The 23,227-nt window shown below is 44.0% G+C and overlaps 1 protein-coding gene across 1 annotated transcript in view; it reads right to left on the reverse strand.

The window, feature by feature from the left end:
- LOC126439376 (transmembrane protein 132E) overlaps positions 1–23,227 on the reverse strand; it is a 242,407-nt gene that overhangs the window by 180,405 nt on the left and 38,775 nt on the right. Inside the window, exon 4 of the mRNA XM_050090568.1 lies at positions 13,749–14,086. Coding sequence (XP_049946525.1) covers positions 13,749–14,086 — 338 coding nt within the window. The remainder of the gene's footprint in view (positions 1–13,748; positions 14,087–23,227) is intronic.

The raw sequence follows: 23,227 nt of genomic DNA on the forward strand, positions 1-23,227 counted from the left end.
TCCGTTATTATGAAAGGCGCAGATAGTGTATATGAAATGAATCATTACTTGCTGTTTTACGCCCAAACCATTCTTCTTATTAAATACCATGCAACCCGATGACGATTTCTGAGTCAATAGCTGCTGTCAACGATATTTGCAGGTCTTTCTAGCTAATACATCTGTTTCAGCTAAACAGACGAGGTTTTAACGATGTAATAATCATTTCTCACACAGTGCACAGATGCCATGGTGCTCACACCATGCAGTGCTTAATATGTAAATAGAGTCATCTGAAGATGGACATATATGTGTGAAACCACTTCTGAGTTGACCAAACAACAAATTTCAGTAAAATACTGGCGGCTTTTTATTTTTCCCAAGTAAATGTCAGAAACATTCTTTTTGGGAAGTCCATTCGAATATGGTGAAACCGTGTCAAGAATCACACGTGATAACAAAATGAATTACGTCAAAAAACGGAAATCTACCTATGACGGCAATTGAAACACTCATTAGCATTATAAATAACCACTGCGACCTATCTAAATTCATGCTCGCTTCTATTAATTGTCTGTTTGCTTTGTATAAAATTCAAAGTACTATGTAAAAGCTGCTTATTCTGTTAGATTTAATTGGAACGGCTTTTCTATACTTCCGAAAAATCATAATGCTGTCGAATTAATTGGCTGAGACATCAGAGGGCCCTAATCCTGCACTGTTATGAAAAGCAAACAGATTCCGCAGCGTATCGCGTAGCCACACTATTCCAATATCGCGCGTTTGCTCCCGACCTGTGAACGTAACGACTACACGCCAGTTAATCAGTGCATACAGAGCCGATCAAACGAATGTTCCCGCTTTTAACTGTTCCGCGAGTGTTTTCCGAGAAGTGGATGCTTACACACGGATAAAAACCTTTGAGCGTAATAAAGGTCTGATACATCATAGAATAGAGCTGTTTAACTACGTTTTTCCGAGAAACGACAGAGCCTTAAAAACGATAGCCCCATGAAATCTGCATTAACTGCTTCGATTGCGTTGGCTTCAACATCAGGATCGGAAAGCATTAAAAGGTTATTCTGACAGTTACAATAGCACTCGGCGTGCTGGTGAGGTGACTATCGCGGGCACGTACCAGACTGAATTTCTTATTTCGACATGGAGTCCGCACTACTCAGGTTTAATTGCGAGCTCGAGTCTGCTTCAGGTGGGTAGACTCTCCTACCACCCGTAAGTGCTACAACTCGGCAATAGACGTTGACAGTGAAGCGTGCGAGGTTTACGAAGAGACGCAATACATCTAACATTTGTGCCAGCGTGACTTTGCCTAATCAGTTTGAGCCAGAGAATGTTCGTCATGAAGACAGAAACGAATGGTCGTCATAGGAGACTGAGGAGCTACTGGATAGATGCCGGAAATATAGGTTATAGAAAATGTCTTTCCTGTTACATCATTCACCTTCTCTGGCTTCGTGAAGCGTATATGATACTGAAATGAAGCTCAGTGTGTCACTTCAGTTGGCTACATTTATCTGTTGTGCGGTACACTTTCCAAGGCGCGTTTTAACATCGTGGCATCTGCTTCTGTGCCGTGCGATAAATTTATCTCCTCTTCTTCTTTCTTATTTCTTCTGTGTGATTCAATCATGTTGTTTTCGGGCATCCAACTTAGCTGATGATTCCTCTTTTGCGAAGACCTACGCTGAATAACTATAATAATTACATAATTATAGGGCTAAATGGGTACTTAGATAGGCATAAAACATGGATTTTGTAGCTAAAATAAACACCAGTTTTCGAGGAAGAAACAGTCGAACAGCAGGTCGCTTATTTTGTCCTGAAATGGACAATTTTCGGGATGATCGGAAAATCACATCCAAGATTCAAATGGCTCTGAGCACTATGGGACAACGAATAGTTCTAAATAGTTCGCATTTCAATAATTATGTTTCAAGCACCGTTAGTTTTACTCTTACGCGCTGCTATCCAGGCAAAGAAATGATTTCCAGTTGAATATAATGTTTAAAATATGCAAATAATAGCTACAAACAGAAAAACAGAGAAATAGGAAAATAGAAGAAGTATAGTCGTACTTCTATTAATTTCGCGTCCATTCGCAGCGAAATGAATCGCTTGTGAACATTTCAATTAATTACAGTACGGAAAATACTGAAATTAGCTACTGGTAGTGAACTGATATTTGAAATTTATAATTTCAATTAATTTTTCTATAATTTCACCTTCAACTGAAGAATTACGCAAACCGAAAACCTGACGATGTACTGATATTGTATATATTTAGAGTCTACTTTTGGTGAGAACTCATTGTCGGAGGGAGTTACGATCACTCTTAAATGCTCTCTTAATTTTTAACAGCCTCCGTAAAAATTAATTCCAATGAGGTTATAACCCCTCCTTCGGTTATGAAAATTCGCTATTACAAAAGATGGCAAGGCAACCACTGTTTCACATACAGGATAATTAACAATAAGACCCGTTCTTTTGGAAGGATGTGTGAAACATACCACTTCGCTGAAAGCTTTCATTTCGGCTTGTGTAAAAAGTTATGCAACTGTAGGTAGAAACGGACCTTAGGTGACCGATAAATTCTTGTGGCATGTCAGTAAGATTGTGCAGCTTCAGCGTACCGAGTGCTAGTCATTGAAGCGTGCCGCAAGGACCTTGATCGATTTCATATAGGGCGGTGCTATTTAAGGAGTGATTTGCTTTTGCCACGACGAGAGGAACCCGTCTGTTTCACTTGTAATGACCCGTTGTCAGCCATAGGTAATTACATTGTCCAAGAACAGCATTGATTTCTATTAATATGTGGCCTTATACTGTTGTTTAGCTAATGAAGAGGGAAGTGAAGGGTTATTTTTAGAATGTTGTGTGCTGTAGGAATTTTTATGAAGACTTCGATGTGCTGCAGAGTGGCCGTTTCATCAAATTCCAGTCAGCTACCAGACATACACATATACCCAGCTATATCATTTTAGTTGAATAATAATGTACAGTCTCCAGTCGGTAATAATGAATAAAATGATCTTGGACTGCCATCCATGACAAGTACTTCCTGGTCAGTGTCAAATTTGACAACCTCTCGCACTAATGGTTCTGGGACAGTGTTATTAAAAATCTCTTTAAATAAAAATCGCTGACAACACGGCAGCCAGTTTCTCAGCACGGTGAATGATTCACTGATCACGAGGTTAAATGGTCCAAATTTTGCTCTCGAGTCAATGCCATAAGCAAATAATAATGACGTAAAACGTAAATAAAATGGCAAAAATCACAGTCTGGCTGGGGATACCATCTCTTCCAGTGTTTTCTGTCTGTACTGCCATCGTGCGCTCTAAGATGGGCTTAAATATTCATAAACAAATCTTGGGGAGGTAATGTCAAAACACAGTCATAGTAGACATTTACGCGGTAGTGCGTCAAATGTATACACTCCTGGAAATGGAAAAAAGAACACACTGACACCGGTGTGTCAGACCCACCATACTTGCTCCGGACACTGGGAGAGGGCTGTACAAGCAATGATCACACGCACGGCACAGCGGACACACCAGGAACCGCGGTGTTGGCCGTCGAATGGCGCTAGCTGCGCAGCATTTGTGCACCGCCGCCGTCAGTGTCAGCCAGTTTGCCGTGGCATACGGAGCTCCATCGCAGTCTTTAACACTGGTAGCATGCCGCGACAGCGTGGACGTGAACCGTATGTGCAGTTGACGGTCTCTGAGCGAGGGCGTATAGTGGGCATGCGGGAGGCCGGGTGGGCGTACCGCCGAATTGCTCAACACGTGGGGCGTGAGGTCTCCACAGTACATCGATGTTGTCGCCAGTGGTCGGCGGAAGGTGCACGTGCCCGTCGACCTGGGACCGGACCGCAGCGACGCACGGATGCACGCCAAGACTGTAGGATCCTACGCAGTGCCGTAGGGGACCGCACCGCCACTTCCCAGCAAATTAGGGACACTGTTGCTCCTGGGGTATCGGCGAGGACCATTCGCAACCGTCTCCATGAAGCTGGGCTACGGTCCCGCACACCGTTAGGCCGTCTTCCGCTCACGCCCCAACATCGTGCAGCCCGCCTCCAGTGGTGTCGCGACAGGCGTGAATGGAGGGACGAATGGAGACGTGTCGTCTTCAGCGATGAGAGTCGCTTCTGCCTTGGTGCCAATGATGGTCGTATGCGTGTTTGGCGCCGTGCAGGTGAGCGCCACAATCAGGACTGCATACGACCGAGGCACACAGGGCCAACACCCGGCATCATGGTGTGGGGAGCGATCTCCTACACTGGCCGTACACCACTGGTGATCATCGAGGGGACACTGAATAGTGCACGGTACATCCAAACCGTCATCGAACCCATCGTTCTACCATTCCTAGACCGGCAAGGCAACTTGCTGTTCCAATAGGACAATGCACGTCCGCATGTATCCCGTGCCACCCAACGTGCTCTAGAAGGTGTAAGTCAACTACCCTGGCCAGCAAGATCTCCGGATCTGTCCCCCATTGAGCATGTTTGGGACTGGATGAAGCGTCGTCTCACGCGGTCTGCGCGTCCAGCACGAACGCTGGTCCAACTGAGGCGCCAGGTGGAAATGGCATGGCAATCCGTTCCACAGGACTACATCCAGCATCTCTACGATCGTCTCCATGGGAGAATAACAGCCTGCATTGCTGCGAAAGGTGGATATACACTGTACTAGTGCCGACATTGTGCATGCTCTGTTGCCTGTGTCTATGTGCCTGTGATTCTGTCAGTGTGATCATGTGATGTATCTGACCCCAGGAATGTGTCAATAAAGTTTCCCCTTCCTGGGACAATGAATTCACGGTGTTCTTATTTCAATTTCCAGGAGTGTATATACAGGGTGTTACAAAAAGGTACGGCCAAACTTTCAGGAAACATTCCTCACACACAAAAAAAGAGAAGATGTTATGTGGACATGTATCCGGCAACGCTTAATTTCCATGTTAGAGCTCATTTTAGTTTGTTCTTCCACCTACGCTCAATGGAGCACGTTATCATGATTTCATACGGGATACTCTACCTGTGCTGCTAGAAAATCTGCCTTTACAAGTACGACACATCATGTGGTTCATGCACGATGGAGCTCCTGCACATTTCAGTCGAAGTATTCGTACGCTTCTCAACAACAGATTCGGTGACCGACGGATTGGTAGAGGCGGACCAATTCCATGGCCTCCACGCTCTCCTGACTTCAACCCTCTTGACTTTCATTTATGGGGGCATTTGAAAGCTCTTGTCTACGCAACCCCGGTACCAAACGTAGAGACTCTTCGTGCTCGTATTGTGGACGGCTGTGATACAATACGCCATTCTCCAGGGCTGCATCAGGGATTCCATGCGACGGAGGGTGGAAGCATGTATCCTCGCTTACAAAGTGTTTGAAGTCACGCTGGTACGTTCTGTTGCTGTGTGTTTCCATTCCATGATGAATGTGATTTGAAGAGAAGTAATAAAATGAGCTCTAACATGGAAAGTAAGCGTTTCCGGACACATGTCCACATAACATATTTTCTTTCTTTGTGTGTGAGGAATGTTTCCTGAAAGTTTGGCCGTACCTTTTTGTAACACCCTGTTTAGTAAGCATCATCACCCACATGACTGGACAAATACGTATTTTATAAATTTTCCTAGCACAACAGGCTTTAACATCGAGTCAACGTATAGCCACATATGTGGACACCAGAGACGTTACATCCGGCAGCTAAGAGAGTATCAGCAGGCCATCAGCAGTCATTCGAATTCACCATGGCAGAGAGGTATATTGTCGAAAGCTCATGGCATTCCTAGCATTTGAGGTAGCTGGACGCCAATGAACACTTTGTTCATTATTTTAGTTTTTTCACTCAGTTCTCATGCTTTTCTTTCTTCGTAGTATATTTTAAACACAGATTTCATCGTTCTACCATGTATGTTTTTTCTTTACGCTAATCAGCACATCGACAAACTCGACAAATGAGCAATAATTCTTAGAACCAGATCACAAGTTTTTGCATTTAGAGGATTTTATGGGCAGTACAAAAATAGAAAGGTAGAAATGGCCTAGTGTGCTGTAGGTAAATTAAATGGGGATCCCAGAATTGAGCTGTCGACGTGCCTGAAAAGTAATCGTCACAATCCGTGTTAGCAGTCTTGATTGATGGAAGTAGACGGTGACTTTTATACAGAAATGGTGGCTGCTCAGCAAGAAATGGAAAAACGCGTTTTGGAAATTAGTCACAAGAATAAACAGATGTATCAAGAAAGACACAGAAGTGGAAGACGTAGTTATACGAACACAACCTTTTCACCGCTGTTTTGGCCGCTGATAGCAACAAGTGCACAGTTCTCATCAGTGGCGAAAAAAGCGGTGAAAAAGACGTGCTCCGTATCCGCATAAGAACGACTATTTGTTGCAATTTAAGACAGACGTAATTAAGACTGTGATGAAAATGGCATGGAAATGACCGAAAGGTGTAAATGCATGGTAGATCAAAGAATATCTTTGACGGATTCCAAGATGTATGAAAAGACAGGGAGAACGACCTGACAGGTGGGTACATGGCGTTATTAATCATGCTGAGACAGCATACACACGTAGAGCTGAAGACTGTTATGCGGGTGATAATGCTAACTACGTATATTTGACTCACTACTGTGGGAAGGTTCCTGTAACTGTGTTTTGACATTACCTCTTTAAGAGCTGTTTATGGATGTTGAAGCGTCATCTTAGAGTGCACGAAGGCGCTGTAAACAGAAAACACTGGAAGAGATGGTATCCCTAGCCAGACTGTGATTTTTGACATTTTATTTAGGTTTTACGTCATTATTATTTGCTTATGGCATTGACTCGAGGGCAAAATGTGGGCCATTTATCATGAATTGGTCTTTGTCGTCTTCAAACTCGTATTAGAAATGTAAGGTTCCCTTAAAAATGAAAATTCCCGTGGTGCACTGTTTTTTAAACGCTATCGTTTTCTAAGATTCTATTACTTAAATTTACTGAACATTAAAGTGGGAGACATACAGTGTGTGTTGTCATTATTAGTCACATAGAAATATTTCAAGTATAAACTCGTATATGTTATTATTGGATGTGCTCCAAGAAGACGGATAGAAGAACGGATCATATTTAACTTTATTTGCAGTTCGATTATTAACTGTGTCTCGTCCTACAATCTACAGTATCTCTACAAGCTGTGTGTCTGCTTCCGAACTGACCTTCAGAAAATTGTAGTGGTTCGTACATCATACCTACGCAGAACGTTCTAAGTTCTGGCTTGTATCGTGTTATTACCAATAATCTGAAGCGTTGCACAATCTTTAAATCCAAATAACACTTGGATTCATGGAATTTTAGAGGAATTTCCTATTTGCACTTGTAAAAGGAAACATTACATTCAACAGCTTGTTGATATTTTGGCCATTTGTAACAATGCGTAAAAGCAAATTCACAAGGGCTTCTCAGAAAGTCCCCGATGCTTTCTTTATTTAATAATCCACTTTGAATTTGCTGTAACTGATAACACAACGGAAAACTCAAATCAGCATGGTTAGACTATGAATCGAACTCTCCTTTTCTCCACTCACCTATCTTGGCACTAGTAGTAAAACTACGGCCTATAACGCCGTAATAAAAGGATTTCGATACTCAATAAGGGATTTCGAGGTGACATACCACACCATCAGAGCAAATCGAAATAGATTTGCATCGTTTCTGTATCGCATCGAATTCTGTAAATGTATTCAGCACAATGGCAGCGAAACGCCGCTTGGTGACTGATGAGCTTGTCATTCGCGATGGTCTCTGAGCACAATAGCTACAGAAAACAATAACGAACTGTGTGTTTGAAAATCACCCTTTCATTCATATTTGAGCTGCGTTTAATTTCAGAGGTAAATTTATCGTTTTGTGAAAATTTGTGCGTCAAAGGGAGAACCTCAGAGTAGAATATGTGCTACGACACATTGTTCAACTTGTGTTGACTGAGAACTAGTACTCGCAGGTGTTGTACACAATCCGCTTTCCGGTCAGGTCACTCACTATTATCTACCAAATTGGTCCGCGTAAAACATTAGTAAACTATTCTTTTTCGGGTTTTCAGCATTTGGCGAGTCCCTTTTTGTGATCAATATTTCCTCGCCTAACTTAATTTTCTTCCTCTGGTGCTGCAATCAGTAGCATAACGTGTGTTTAATGAAATCTGACCCTCCAGTGACCAGTAATGCTGTAGTTTCACTATCAAAACTGGCTGAGATTCAATTGCGAATCATTCTCAAGTGTGTTAAGTGGTAACGCCAAAGATATCACTATCACGTAATAAAATTTTAGTGTTACGATATGCATTGTTGTCAACTGGAGTAAAAATTGGCGTATGTGCACTCTAACAATACTGTGAGACATTTATGGTACTGCGACCTTATGTACAATGAAGTTCGACTTGCTGCGTTCTTTGATGCGCCTGTGTTTTTCCAGCGTCTATTCTGTTTTTCCATGAAACACTCACGCACTCGGAGCTTTCCGGTATTTACGAAAGAGATGGCTGTTGAGATTTTCATAAACTGAAATCTGAAAATTTTTGGTAAGTTCCTATGGGACCAAACTGCTGAGGACATCGGTCCCTAGGTTTACACACTACTTAATCTAACTTGAACTAACTTACGCTAAGGGCAACACACGCACTCACGCCCGAGGACTCGAATTTCCGACGGGGGGCATAAACAGAATGTCAGTTCCCAAAGGTTGCTTAACTTGGGAATTTTCCGAATATCCTTGTTTCCATAAGCTCCTCATTAACGTTACTCATCATCATGTCACAGTTAGTTTTTAGACAACGATATTCTTAGTTACTCCCGTCCGGTGTCTCACCGACGCCCCCCATACCTCTCCTCGACTATTCTTGTGGAATGTCCAGAAGCGAAATGCCACGCTGACATTTAACACAGTGAACTCGTGGTTTTCAAGGTCTTGATCGTGTTACCGTTACAGAGCACACTTTTTATCCATGTAGGTCGAACTAATATGCAATGAATGCCATGTTTCCTTGGATGTGAGCCGGCCGCGGTGGCCGAGCGGTTCTAGGCGCTTCAGTCCGGAACCGCGCGAATGCTACGGTTGCAGGTTCGAATCCTACCTCGGGCATGGATGTGTGTGATGTCCTTAGGTTTGTTAGGTTTAAGTAGTTCTAAGTTCTAGGGGACCGATGGCCTCAAATGTTAACTTCCATAGTGCTTAGAGCCATTTGAACCATCTGCAGACTATGGCTGTACAAGCATGTAAGCTGCGGAAGTTTTATTAGTTTTGAGTGATTCTGCGCACGTTTGGGAGAGGTGAGTCGTTGTTGTTATTTATTCAGCGGAAGATCTTCCTTCCGCGTAATCACTTTTCTTGTCGGATTTGTTGCTTAGAGCAGGGATCACCAGTCTAGAATGGGCGTCTGAACTTGTCCTATGACCCCTTAGCGCACAGAAGCAAAACTCTGTAGGAGTGGGGATGTATACTTATTCAATACTTATGATACTTATCTGCACATTTAAAGGTAAATCTCTGATGAGCATGTTTTCAAAAATCGAGCTGGACGAGATAAATTCTTGCTCGATTGTCGAAACATGCTCATCAAAGACATGCCTCTTAATGTAGGGATAAGTTGAGAAGAGCAAATATTGACACTGTATTTTCTCCCTTTCATTTCGAAAACACATGCGAATAGACGTCGGCACAACCTAGAGGAGATGCAAGGAACCAACTAGTTCGCCTTTCTGTCACCAGATGTAAGGGGTGTCACATATGCAGGCATCCGCCGCGATATTTGAAAAATAAAATCCCAGTGACGCCCAGCAAAAGCAACGATTTATTAACAATCTGTCTATAAATATAGCTGTGAAATGTATTTTAAAGGGGCGGTCATCATTAATTATTCCCCTTTTTCTCTAAACTTGTTGTAGAGTAAGATGTATAGGGACAAACAAAATAATCTGTAATAATTGTGACGATTTATTACATTGACTGAATTAACCTATGTCAGTAAATACTGTAAAGAGAAAAGATAACTAATAATTCGTACCCTAATTGTTTTCGTAATGAATAACTGAGTGGCATATGCAAAGGAGGAATTTCGTTATAGTTAACGAGTTGCATTAGAAAATACTTTCGTTCTTACTTGGGGTACAAGTGTATTTATTTTTGAAATATTTAATCCTGTTGCAGTTAGTCATTGGTTAATTAATTAATCAGAAGCGACAACCATATCTTTATTGTTTCAACTGACGCACTGGCAGACGAAACGGACAGTTCTAAGATTCTTTCATCTGAAACGCACTGTAGCCAATATAACGAAAGCCCTAGGTAATCCTACAAACAAAAATCTGAGCTGAAGGAACATCGCCTCAAGACAAGAGCCAAGTTGAAACCTTTTTCTTTTGCCTCTCTTTACCTTTATGGTCTACCAGCATCCGTCTAAGACGGAGTGTGAAGTAAAATACTGACAGAGGTGAGTACACATTTCCATTTTTATTTTGTGTAAATTGTGATGTTCCAAAAGTTGTGAAACATTGTTGATATTATAGTTCTCAAATCAATTTCATGACACGTGTATTTCAAATTTTGCGACAAACGCTATTCAAATGATATTTTTCTCTAAATTTCGATTTGCTTGAAGATATGAGTAGGGATAGTCGATGAGCCGACGAAGATAAATTATCGAATTAAAACGTTTTACGTATTTTATTGCTATTGTTATCATAACGGAAACCTAGGCGTCTATGTTCATATACGAGTGCTGAACGTTTTTCACTACGCCTGTGAACTCCTACATGTCTTTTACTTTGTGTGTCTACTGTCTTTTATCCACCGTTTTGTTTTGTTTCTCTGTGTCTTCATGTGTACTACTAGTGATATCTGTTGCCGAAGGGCGGCGAAGTTTGCCGCTGCCGGCCTACCTGTATCAAGTGTCAAGAAAACAATAGAGGGAAAAAAACGAGATGCCTATCATCGCAGAGAACTGATGAGAAACACAGGCAGCTGCTCCTATGGCGAGGGTATTGGACAGTTGGTACGACACTACAACAAATGACTAACTCGGAGCGGCGAATATGTAGAGAAGTAGCTGGAAGGGTTGGCAAAATTGCTGCAAGTAAAACATTTTTGATAGTGCAGTTTCCATTTCGCGACCGAATGGACCTTACTTTTCGAACAGCCCATGTAGTCTATAGCAGCGAAGATGAAAAATGGAGTGTTTTCTAATAAAATCTTGGAAGTCGTTCCCGAGATGAGAAAACAAATTGTGCCCTCATCTCTCCTCTGCTTCCTACTCTGAACCAAACCACGGAACCTCACCCGTCGGGTTGCGCCGTCCGCGCAGTCGCGAGGAACCCCTGTCTAGGGATACGCTGCGCCCACACGTCTGCGCCGTCAGCAGATCATACAAAACAAAGTACTCAAAATCATAAGCAATGCTCCACGATACACACGCATCGCGGATCTTCACCGGGAATACCGACTTGAGACTCTCACGGAGGTAATCCAAAAACTCACCACAAGACTATACAGAAACTCCAGACATTCGCAGAACCCGTTTATTCTGAATCTGGAGAACTACGACCACAACCATAGATGGAAACATAAAAGACCAAAAGACATAATTGTAAGGACCTAACATCTATGGCCAAGTACACGCAAACACAACGGTACAGGTGAGCCCATGTTAATCAGCCACCATTACTGGATATCCAGTTGGAACACACTTGCCGAATAACTGGCACCACGCAGGGAAGCTGTACCGTACACTACGTGCGGACAAGCTCCACACACACCCCACACAGTGAGATGATCTATGGCCGATCTCCCACTAATATACGAGGGCTATCCACAAAGTACATTACGTTTTGGAATTAAAAATAAATAAAGTATTGGAAATTTTTTTATTATATACAGATGAAAGCCACACTTAAATACTACTTTTCTACATAGTTGCCATTTAAATTAAGCCACTTATCGTAGCGATGGACGAGCTTGGAAATTCCTTCGTCGTAAAATTCGGCCGCCTGCGCCTTCAACCACGAGGTTACCTCTTCTTGAAGCTGTGTGTCGTCATAAAAACGTTGCATAGCCAACCACTTCTTCATTGCTGGGAATAAGTGGAAGTCGCTAGATGACAGGTCGGGACTGTACGGCGGATGTGGAAACACCTCCCACTTAAAAGATTCGAGAGCTTCACGAGTGGCATTTGCCGTGTGGGCCCGGGCGTTGTCAAGCAGCAAGATCTTTGAGCCCAACTTTCCCCTGCGCTTGTTTTGTATTGCTCTCCTGAGGTTGTGCAGAGTGTGGCAATACCTTTGAGAGTTTATTGCAGTGCCTCTTTCCAGGAAATCCACAAAAATCACACCTTTTCTGTCCCAAAAGACAGTCGCCATCACCTTCCTTGCCGACATTGTCTGCATGCATTTCTTGGGTTTTTGGGGGGAATTTGTGTGCCCCCACTGCATTGACTGCAATTTTGTCTCGCAGTTCACATGCTTAACCCATGTTTCGTCACCAGTAACGATGCGATAGAGTAATGAGTCGCCATCTTTCTCGTAAGCGTCCAAAAACGTTAACGCTGATTTTTGTGAATCTCTGTCTAGATTTTTGGAACCCATCTTGCACAAAATTTGTGGTAACCAAGCTTTCCGGTAATGATTTCGTGCAACAAACTTCGTGAAATTTGTGGAAAACTCATAGAGAGTTCCGTTATTGTGAAATTACGGTTTTCACGGACCGCGGCATCGACTTTTTCGACAAGTTCGGCAGTCACTATGCTGGGTCTTCCACTTCGCTCTTCGTCGTGAACGTTAGTTCGGCCATTTTTAAATTTTATGACCCATTGACGCACTCCACCTTCAGTGATTATGTTGTCCCCATACACTTCACAAAGCTGCCGATAGATTTCTATCGGTGTACAGTTTTTTGCAGTAGGAAACTTTATTACAGCACGCACTTCACACTTCGCGTCATTTTAAATTAACGCTGACATTTCAAACTGTCACAGTAGCTCAACGGAGTACAGCACGAACCTCTCTCTAGCACGGCAGGATGCCGACTGAGCGGCTGAATGCCACGACACCAAGATGGCCACGCTACCCCTGCCCCTAACGGACACAAACGAAAACGTAATGTACTTTGTGGATAGCCCTCGTATAACGATCCTGATTGTTCCAGGAATGCAGCGGCTGCAGCAACTGGGATACATCGCCATCGCCTGCCACGGTAATGACGCATGATACCCAAACTAACAAACCCAACCTTGCATGAACTATCGCAGGTAGTAAACCACTACCGCTCTTACTACCCATCCCACTGTCGCAGAGCATGGCACGAGGCTTGGCACTTTTTTTCCCTCTGCTCTTCAAATTGGTACCCTCATTCGCGTTTCGTCCACTATCTATCACCTGATGGACCGTGTTAATGCGTAGTCTTACCCAGACGCACGGACAACATCACAGCCCAGCATTCTGTGATCCACCTATTAGATAACAAACATGTTGACGGAGGTGACAGTAGAACTTTTGGTTTGGTCACCACGTTCGTGGGGGCGTGGAGGGTCCCATGGCTTAAAAAAGAAAAAAAAAACCTTGAGGATCTGTCTCAAGTCGCAGTAATGCACAAGTTTTTTGGTCAGGAGATCATTTCGAAACAAAAAACTTTTATCAGGTATCGATATTACGACTCGGCGATGAATGGGAATCAGAGCCGTGCAGAGGAGGCACTCACTTAACGACGAGCAGCGCGGCGGCGGGCTGCAGCAGGAAGAGCGGCGCGTGCAGGCGCGCCCGCGGGTAGAGCGGGGCTCGCGGGAGCAGCAGCGCCAGCAGGCCGTCCTCGGCGGGCGGCGGGCCGGGCGCGCGCAGCTCGCGGTACGCGGAGGCGGCCGGCGCCAGCAGCACCGTCCCCAGCGGCGCCACCGGCTGGATCTGCACGCGCGCCACGCAGCCCTCTCCGCGCGGCTCCAGCACCGAGTACGCTAGCTGCACGCGCCGCGGTGGCCACTTGGAGGGGCCGCCCCAGCCCGGCGGCGACAGCGGCGGCCACCACGTCGCCGGCACCGTCACCTGCGAGCCACAGCCAAGCACCGTGCTACACAGACACTGCTCCGCTCTTCCTTGCACGCAGACAGACAATAGAAATACACTGCTGCCCATTAAAAGTGCAGCTCCTTCAATGTGACATGCGACAAACGTCAAACTGGTATATTTTTTGAAACTTCCTGGCAGATTAAAACGGTGTGCCGGACCGAGACTCGAACTCGGGACGTTTGCCTTTTGCGGGCAAGTGCTCTACCAACTGAGCTACCCTGGCACGACTCACGCCCCGTCCTCACAGCTTTACTTCCGCCAGTACCTCGTCCCCTACCTTCCAAAACTTCACAGAAGCTCTCCTGCGAACCTTGCAGAACTAGCACTCCTGGAAGAAAGGATCCGGCACACCGTTTTAATCTGCCAGGAAGTTTCATATCAGCGCACACTCCCCTGCAGAGTGAAAATTTCGTTCTAGAAACATCCCCCAGGCTGTGGCTAAGCCATGTCTCCACAATATCCTTTCTTCCAGGAGTGCTAGTTCTGCAAGGTTCGCAGGAGAGCTTCTGTGATGTTTGCAACGTAGGAGACGAGGTACTGGCGGAATTAAAGCTGTGAGGACGGGGCATGAGTTGTGCTTGGGTATCTCAGTTGGTAGAGCACTTTCCCGCGAAAGCCAAACGTCCCGAGTTTGAGTCTCGGTCCGGCACACCGTTTTAATCTGCCAGGAAATTTCATATCAGCGCACACTCCGCTGTAGAGTGAAAATTTCATTCTGGTATTTTTTATTTCTTTTTTTCTTCTGGTTCCGTACCTCAGCCTGTAGCAACGGAACTCTTATAGGCTGACTTTGTTGTCTGTCTGTCCGAATCTTCCAAACCTGAAACTTCGCCGCAGATTAAAACTGTGTGCGGACCGAGACTCGTACTCGGGACCTTTGCCTTTCGCGATCAAGTGCTCTACCAACTTTTTTTTTTTTAATTAAAGGGGCGATTGCACAGTGACAATCGCAAATTTAAAGGAACAGGTACGTTTTTTTTATTATTTATTTTCAATAAACATCACTCTGTTAAAAGGAACATGTAGATAATTTCATGGTGTACTATGTGCATTACATATTGAGTGATGAGAGAAGTGTGAGGTTCATTATCAGCTGTCAAATGTGCACACCGACTGCACCTGGCACATCACAACTGCGTGGTGGGTCGAGGAAGACTGCCTGAAGGTAGTTGGCAAAGGTTTCCCCATAGTGTGACCAACTATGAACTTCATTGTGGGCTTGCTGCAAGAAATACCAAAAGTCAAGTCTCGGCTTGGCATCATCCCCATAGAGGTACGCGATCGTCCGAACTTTGACCCAGATGATCGACTGCGATTTAGTCGCCGGAAAGTAGTCACTCTCCGGATGTAAGAAGGAAGCAGGTGTAATATGTTGCGGGGTCACACGGAGGTAGCAAGCTACCATCTGTCTTCCTAGGAGCCAGACGTCTTCCACCGCGATACAAGTTAAGCGGTGATGGTCGTCATCCACTTGGCGACATTTCGGACAAACCAGCTGAGCTACCCAAGCACAACTCACGTCCCCTCATCACAGCTCTACTTCCGCCAGTACCTCGTCTCCTAACTTCCAAACTTTACGGAAGCTCTCCTGTGAAACTAGCAGAACTAGCACTCCTAAAAGAAAGGATATTGGGGAGACATGGCTTAGCCACAGCCTGGGGGATGTTTCCAGAATGAGATTCTCACTCAGCAGCGGAGTGTGCGCTGATATGAAACTTCAGGCAGAAGTAAAGCTGTGAGGACGGGGCGTGAGTCGTACTTGGGTAGCTCAGTTGGTAGAGCACTTGCCCGCGAAAGGCAACGGTCCCGAGTTCGAGTCTCGGTCCGGCACACAGTTTTAATCTGCCAGGAAGTTTCATATCAGCACGCACTCCGCTGCAGAGTGAAAATCTCATTCTCTTCCAAACCTCTTTTATCACGGACCCGTAAACGTACCAAGTTGAACATTATGTCACACATTAAGGTATACAGTCCTAAGCGCCAGGTTAACCGAGGGCGCTAATGCTATGCTTCCTGGAGTCGGATAGGCGCGCCGGATCAGGATCGAATCCGCCCGGCGGATTAACGACCGGCTTGGATGAGGTTTTTAGGCAGTTTTCCACATCCCACTAGGTGAATACGGGCTGGTCCTCATGTCCCGCGTCAGCTACACGCCTCGCAGACATTTGAAAATGTTCGCACTGTTTCCTGAGTTACACCTCATGCAGGCAGCTGGGGTGCACTAATTTCGTCCCAAGGGTATGGGGTGGCGACAGGAAGGGCATCCGGCCACCGTCTAACGCTAACATCGCCAATTCCATTATCCCCCGTTGCCGTGGGACAAAGGCCCAAACAAACTCTGATTAAGGTATACAGGCCCTTGGCGATACAAAAGAGTGTAGCTTCTAAGCCAATATGACAGATATTTTGATATTCACGAGCTCACAGATCAAAACCTAGAGGGCACTTCCTTTTCACCCAGAATCTTGAAATTTGGTAAGAAGCAAGGTTTCATACTGCAATCTAACGACCATATCCAAAAATCTTTAATTTGTAATTATATCACACGAAAAAATTTGTTTCTATTTGTTATCTGACTGCCTGTCCATCCATCCGTCTGTTAAGACACATTATTCTCAGGAATGGGTAGACGAATCAAATTGAAATTTATATCGCATACTGAAATCTTTGCTCCCTGGGTGGCATAATCAACGTTAGCATCTAAGGCAATGTAATCAAAGTATTCGGCCATTTGTGTCACATATTTTGATACTCGCAAACTCTCTCATCAAAACATACACGGTACTTCCCGTTGATCTAGAATAATGAAATTTGACAAGAACAAAGGTTTCACAGAGCAAGTAAAGGGAAAAATCTGAATTACTGAATTTGTAGTCACATTACACGAAAAAATTAATTTTGTCACTTGTTTTCCCACTGTCTCTCTGTCCCTCCCTCTATTAATACCACGTTTTCTCAGGAAGGAGTATGCGTATCAAGTTGAAATTTATATCGCATACTGAGGTCAATTGTCCTTTATTGGTATAAAAAATTTAAGGTTCTAAGTCAATGCAGTCGAAAGATACGGGTCTTTACGTCACATATTTTGATACTGCAAGTGTTCTCGTAAAACCTACAGGTTACTTCCCCTTGAAGTACAATCATGAACTTTGGCAAGAGGGAAAGTTTCGCCGGCGGCAGTGGCCGAGCGGTTCTAGGCACTACAGTCTGGAACCGCGCGACCGCTACGGTCGCAGGTTCGAATCCTGCCTCGGGTATGGATGTGTGTGCTGTCATAGGTTAGTTAGGTTTAAGTAGTTCTAAGTTCTATGGGACTGATGACCTCAGCAGTTAAGTCCCATAGTGCTCAGAGCCATTTGAACCATTTTTTTTAACGTTTCACAGTACAAGCAAAGGAAAAAAAATCACAAAATTGTTAATTTGTAATCATATCACATGGAAAGAATTTGCTTTTGCTATTTATTATCCTATTTCATACTTGAAATTAGAACATTCTCGAGTCTTGGAATGCCTGTGGTTGATGTCTTGCCAGTATCAAGCCTGTCGATAACACACAAAAGTCGTCGAAATCCTCGATTCCCACAGTGGATGAACGTTATTTATACATAATTATGTTCATATGGTACCCTCAGAGCGCGAGTGCTACTGGCACCTGTCCACATTTTTGCCAATTGGTTAATGCCGAAGAGTGACAGCCTCTGCCGATTTTTTCTTTTGGTACTTCCGGTAGTATTACGTTTTCGCTTTATTTTTGTTCGACCTCTGTTTAGGTACTTGGCCAAGCTTATGATCTGTTTTGTCACGTGTTCTAGCGAAAAATGGAGAAGGAAGGTACATTAAAATTTTGCGATCCGTCGACAGCGACTTCGTTAGAGCACAAGCTCGTATTGGGGAACAATGGGAAAGAAAACCGATCGTGCCCTCTCAGAGGGATTATCCCAGTATTTGGCTTTAGCGTTGTAAGAGTGCAGTAGACTGTCGTAAGTAGGCGTAGACTACGGTAGTTTTCCTAGTAGTTTCGATCAGTGAAGATCGTAACTGCGTTGTATGTACGTTGGGTGTGTTGTGTATCTTTTGGACGTCATCCCATTTCGATCGATTTGCTTCCGTATGCAATCAGTGCCTTATTAGATTCCCCTAGAAACCGGAAGCTGTGATCTGTCTGGAAACTGAGTGAGGATATGTAAAGGGCCAAGCATCATACGGAACATTTTTGTTCTTCATAGTTATCCTTCCACCTGTTACTAAAAACAAATAGTATTTACAGCAATCTTGAAACTGTCAATGTTTAATTCATGTTTTATTCGCAAATTATTGATTCATAACGTGAAAGAGGAACGTTGTAGTAAAAAATCACACAATACATGTTTATCGTATAGTATTAGAAACCGAAGTTTCCTCAAGTAAATGGTACAATTAAGAAAACGCAAAGCAAAAACATATCAAACCTCATTTCATTACTTCGTCAAGATTATATAAGATATGTTTCTGTTATTCATAAACAACTTTCGCACTTATCAATAATAACAGGAAATTCTTTCCTTTGATCGTGATGAAAAATGTTCTATTGAGTACAAAACAACAGTAATTAATAGATTTTTTAATGTTTGTGTACGTAAACTGTATTTGCATCAAAAGTAATTGGTTTGGTTACATAAAATCACAGAAGTCACGCGAGAAACTTTTATTACTTATAAAATGCAATTTATTTTTTTCAACGTTATAAACTACCAGTGGACTAACACTGGGCGATGTGCAGTTCTAATCATGTGTAAAACAAAAAGTAAGAAGCAAAGACAAGTCGTCGGCTCCCAGTTTCTCTTTCACATATTCATTTATGTTTCTTTCCCTACTGATTCTTCCAGTACAACCTGCAATCCTACCATTTATCACGTTATTTATGTACTGCCCAAAGCTTCCGAACCATTTGGGTAAAGCGCAACTCTACCCTCGAGCGACTTAGGGAAATGGCGCAAAATCTAACTGCGGATGGGCGGGCGTGAATCTGAACCCTCGTCCTCCAGAATGCGAGTCCATTGTGCTAACCACTGCACCAATTAGTTCGGTGTGTTACTGTGTTACAGAGGTTTCCACCAGTCAATTGTTGCCAACTGCTTCGTCTCTTTGAATATTTGTGTATTTATTGCCAAATTATAGACCTGTTACCTGATGTTTAAAACAGGTCGTACATCTCACAATTTTCGTTTTTCATCTTTTGTTTTATCTACAACATTTACAAAGAATGATACTTTTCAAAATAACAATAATTTAAAGTTGAAATATAAATAAAATTTTGTTGTTTTTTAAGAAGACTATATAAAGAAGATAGGATAGAGGAAATATTTGTTAGTACCATCACCGAATGTGACTGACGGTGAATACCTCGGAATGGTTTCTTCGAGCCGTTGACCGCCAGTCACACACAAACATACACACATTCACACAAATGATTATAGTAGAGAAATAATGTTGCTTATCCTATTTATTACTAATCCTAGGTGTTAACTACTTTAGGTGTCCATCCATGTACAGCATTTGGTGATTTCTTGGCTAAATCGCCAGCACATTATGCTTATTTACTGTCACATCTCAGCTTCCTTCTCCTGTTCCTCCTCATTGTCGCTATTTTCGCTGTCACTGTGGGTATCGCTGTCAACCCTCTGGGGATTGTTGTTACGTTGCACATAGGCATGTCTGTAATGTCGTGTCCGCATGTACTCTTCATGTGTTGTTTTTGAAATACTGTTTGTCAGTGCGTTTAATTGTGCCCACTGTTCTTCGTCTCTTATTGCTGTGTATATATCTATGTCTGTATCTGTGTAGTCTAGGTGTAGTGTATGTCTATTGTTCGCGCATTGCCCGCAGAAAAAGACAGTGTGTTCTGGGGAACCTTCTTCACCGCGTGTGCATATAGGTGTCTGCCTCAGACTCACGCGGTTTAAGTGCGTGGGATAAGGTCCGCGTCCGGTTAAGAAATGTACCATACCCCGGCTGGGATCGATATGTCTCATTCTCAACCGCTCCCTTATGTCAGGGAGGAAGTCGTGCAGTCTACGTCCCTTATCACTTACATCCCACTCACCTTGCCATGTATCCAAACGCCAACTTTTCAGGTGATGTATCGTCTCTATCGGCACACCGGTTATTGTGTGTACCTTATCCAGTCCCCCCACCTTTAACCAGTACCTTACAGCTCTGTATTTCATCGTGATATCTACGGGGCTTATTCCGAGCACCACGCACAGTGCATCCGCTGAGGTGGTACCGAAGGCTCCAGATAGCTTGACACTTCTCTGTCCTCGTCTGACGGATGCTTTGTTGGTGACCACGTTCAGTCTATGTGCCCACGTGCTGCTGCGAAGCTGAGTACTGATTCGAAGAGCGCACAGTGGTATGTACGTATGACTGGTAGAGGTAGTCTGTACTGTTTTGAATTTATCCTCACGAGTTTGTGTAATATTTTTTCTGCTTTGTCTGTTGTTAGCCTTATGTGTTCGTGGAAATTCAATTTTTCATCTGTATGTACCCCCAAGATAGCGCGTAACGTGTGCTCGTTTGGTGTTTGTGTCCGCAATTTCAACCGAAGGATTCGTTTGGAGCGATCCTTTCAGTACAGTGTATGTTGTTTTGTTTTCGGCTATTCTGAGTTTGTTGTTGTGACACCACTGAGTAATTGTTTGTAGTATTCCACTGGCTTCCTCTTCTAACAGGGTTCTGTTGTTTGCAGTGACTACAACTAATAGGTCATCTGCATAGGCGACAATTCCGTCTGACCTGCCATACCCATCCAGAAGTTGTAGAAGGGGTTCGATTGTCATAACCCAGAAGATGGGGCCGCAGATCGACCCTTGAGGACAACCTTTGGTAATTCTTTTAATTACTTTCCGGCTGTCCATCTGCCATTCGACTACTCAGTCTTTACGGTAGTCTAGAAACTGTTGTACAGTGACTGCTGTACCTCCAAATGTCTAAGCCTCTGAAACAGTGCGGGCCACCAGAGATTATCAAATGCTCCGGCAATGTCAATCATTATTGCTATAAATGATGACTAACTGACAACCTCAGCTGCCGACAGGTGTTGTTGTTATACATCGATGTGGACAGCTGAAAATGTGTGCCCCGACTGGCATTCGAACCCGGGATCTCCTGCTTACATGGCAGACGCTCTATCCATCTGAGCCACCGAGGACACAGGTGAATAGCGTGACTGCAGGGACTTATCCCTTGCACGCTTCCCGTGAGACTCTCATTCCCAACTGTCCACAATTCTACATATGTATTGTACCTTATAGACATTTGCCCACCCACTCATTACTCGCGCACGCTTTGGCGATTCCCGTAAGAGTTTGGGCAACCTGTGCGCATTCGCACAGACGAAGGTCAATGGCTGGGTAGCCTTTAACTATATATATTAAGATAGTAACTTGTTCTCGAAAGAACAGTTACTATTGATGACCTTGCAGCTTTTCCCTGGAAGCAGGAGATCAGGAGATCCCGGGTTCGAATCCCGGTCGTGGCACACATTTTCAGCTGTCCACATCGAGGTATAACAACAACACCTGTCGGCAGCTGACGTTGTCAGTTAGTCATCATTTATTCCAGGGAAAAGCTGCAGGGTCATCAACAGTAACTGTTCTTTCGAGAACAAGTTACTGTCTTCATATATATAATCATTATTGCCATGGCGTATTTCTTTTTTGTGGTGTTAACTATGTGGAGGGCCTGGTTGATGCCATCATCTATTGATATGCCAGTTCTGAAGCCGAACTGGTGTTGGCTCATACCCCTGAGAGCTCTGTGTGTCTGCAGGCGCTTACACAGTAGCGTTTTCTGAATCTTTGCCAGGGTGTTTATTAGGCATATTGGCCTGTAAGTCTTTGGATCTGAAGGATCCCTGTCTGCTGATTTCTTAATAATTGCTTCGGAGCTTTTACATACCGGTTCTCGTTAGATCACCAGACGAACGTCGTGCGTGCCCAGTGCTTGGATGGGTAACCGCCTGCATGCTGTTGGATATAGGTGAGCTGGTGGCGTAAAGTTCCTGATCACCAGACTTTGCGCCAACGTTTTGGATTAAATTCCAAACCCCTCAGCAGTCTCTCTTGGAGTGTTGGCATGTGACACCGTTGATGGTGATACCTCCGTCGGATTCGCGCGTTAAGCCCATCGGCCCCCTTGGTGCTATCCGAGAGTGGTAGGCTAAACGCCAGTATCGGATTTCACGCTTCCCCTTCTCATCACCAGTCAACACAAACAAGACCCTACACTACACTCACTCATTCCTGTCACCTCCACTTTTCAGAGACGTTTAAACACACAACTCTAACACTTTACGAGGGAAAGGTGGCATTTTGCACGGAGGATAGAAAAATCTTTTCAATCAGGCTCCCAGCCGCCGGTGCCATACAGCATTAGAAGTTATTTGTTTGCTGTTCCACATTTCAGTCAAGTCTTCCTGCACCCTATATCCTGAGTTTTAGCGTGCATTTTTTATGAGGGCTCTGGACATTTTATATTTATGCCACCTTTATGAGTCTGCTCGTCCTACATTTTCAAGCTGTCACATGAATCTTCTGCGACTTTTGACGAATAGGTTTTTCACGTAGTGTTTGATTTCGCCGACCAGATATTTCTCTTGCAGTTCCTCGTGTTCTGGACCAGCTTGGGACTTCCAGCTTCAGTTTTATTTTTCTTTTATCTTCTTTTTTTTCTCCATCTCTCAAGTGGCTACATCTTTCGGATGATGGATACGCTATTTCCGTGCCTGGTTGAGATCTTAACTTGTGAGAAAAGACATGAAGGCTCTCATCATCTTCGTGGTGTTTAGTTTTCGTTCCAGGATATAGGCGGATGTGGAAACCTCTTGCACAACATGGCTCCTAGTTTATTAAGTGCTTGGATATACAAATGATTGACATTTTGGGGCAATCGCACAGACAACGTAGGACAAATGCCATTTACATGCTATGTTCAGAATATGATCGTTGATTAGAAAGCGGTCAGATACCCCTTTGAAGTTCGGCTGTACCGCAACACATTCAGCCTGCCGGCGAGTGTCTCGCCACAACTCAACCGACGGTAGTAAACACTAGAGGCTCCGTGAGTCCACTGTCGGTA

Source organism: Schistocerca serialis, chromosome 1 (assembly GCF_023864345.2).
Source record: "Schistocerca serialis cubense isolate TAMUIC-IGC-003099 chromosome 1, iqSchSeri2.2, whole genome shotgun sequence".
NCBI classification, from domain to species: domain Eukaryota; kingdom Metazoa; phylum Arthropoda; class Insecta; order Orthoptera; family Acrididae; genus Schistocerca; species Schistocerca serialis.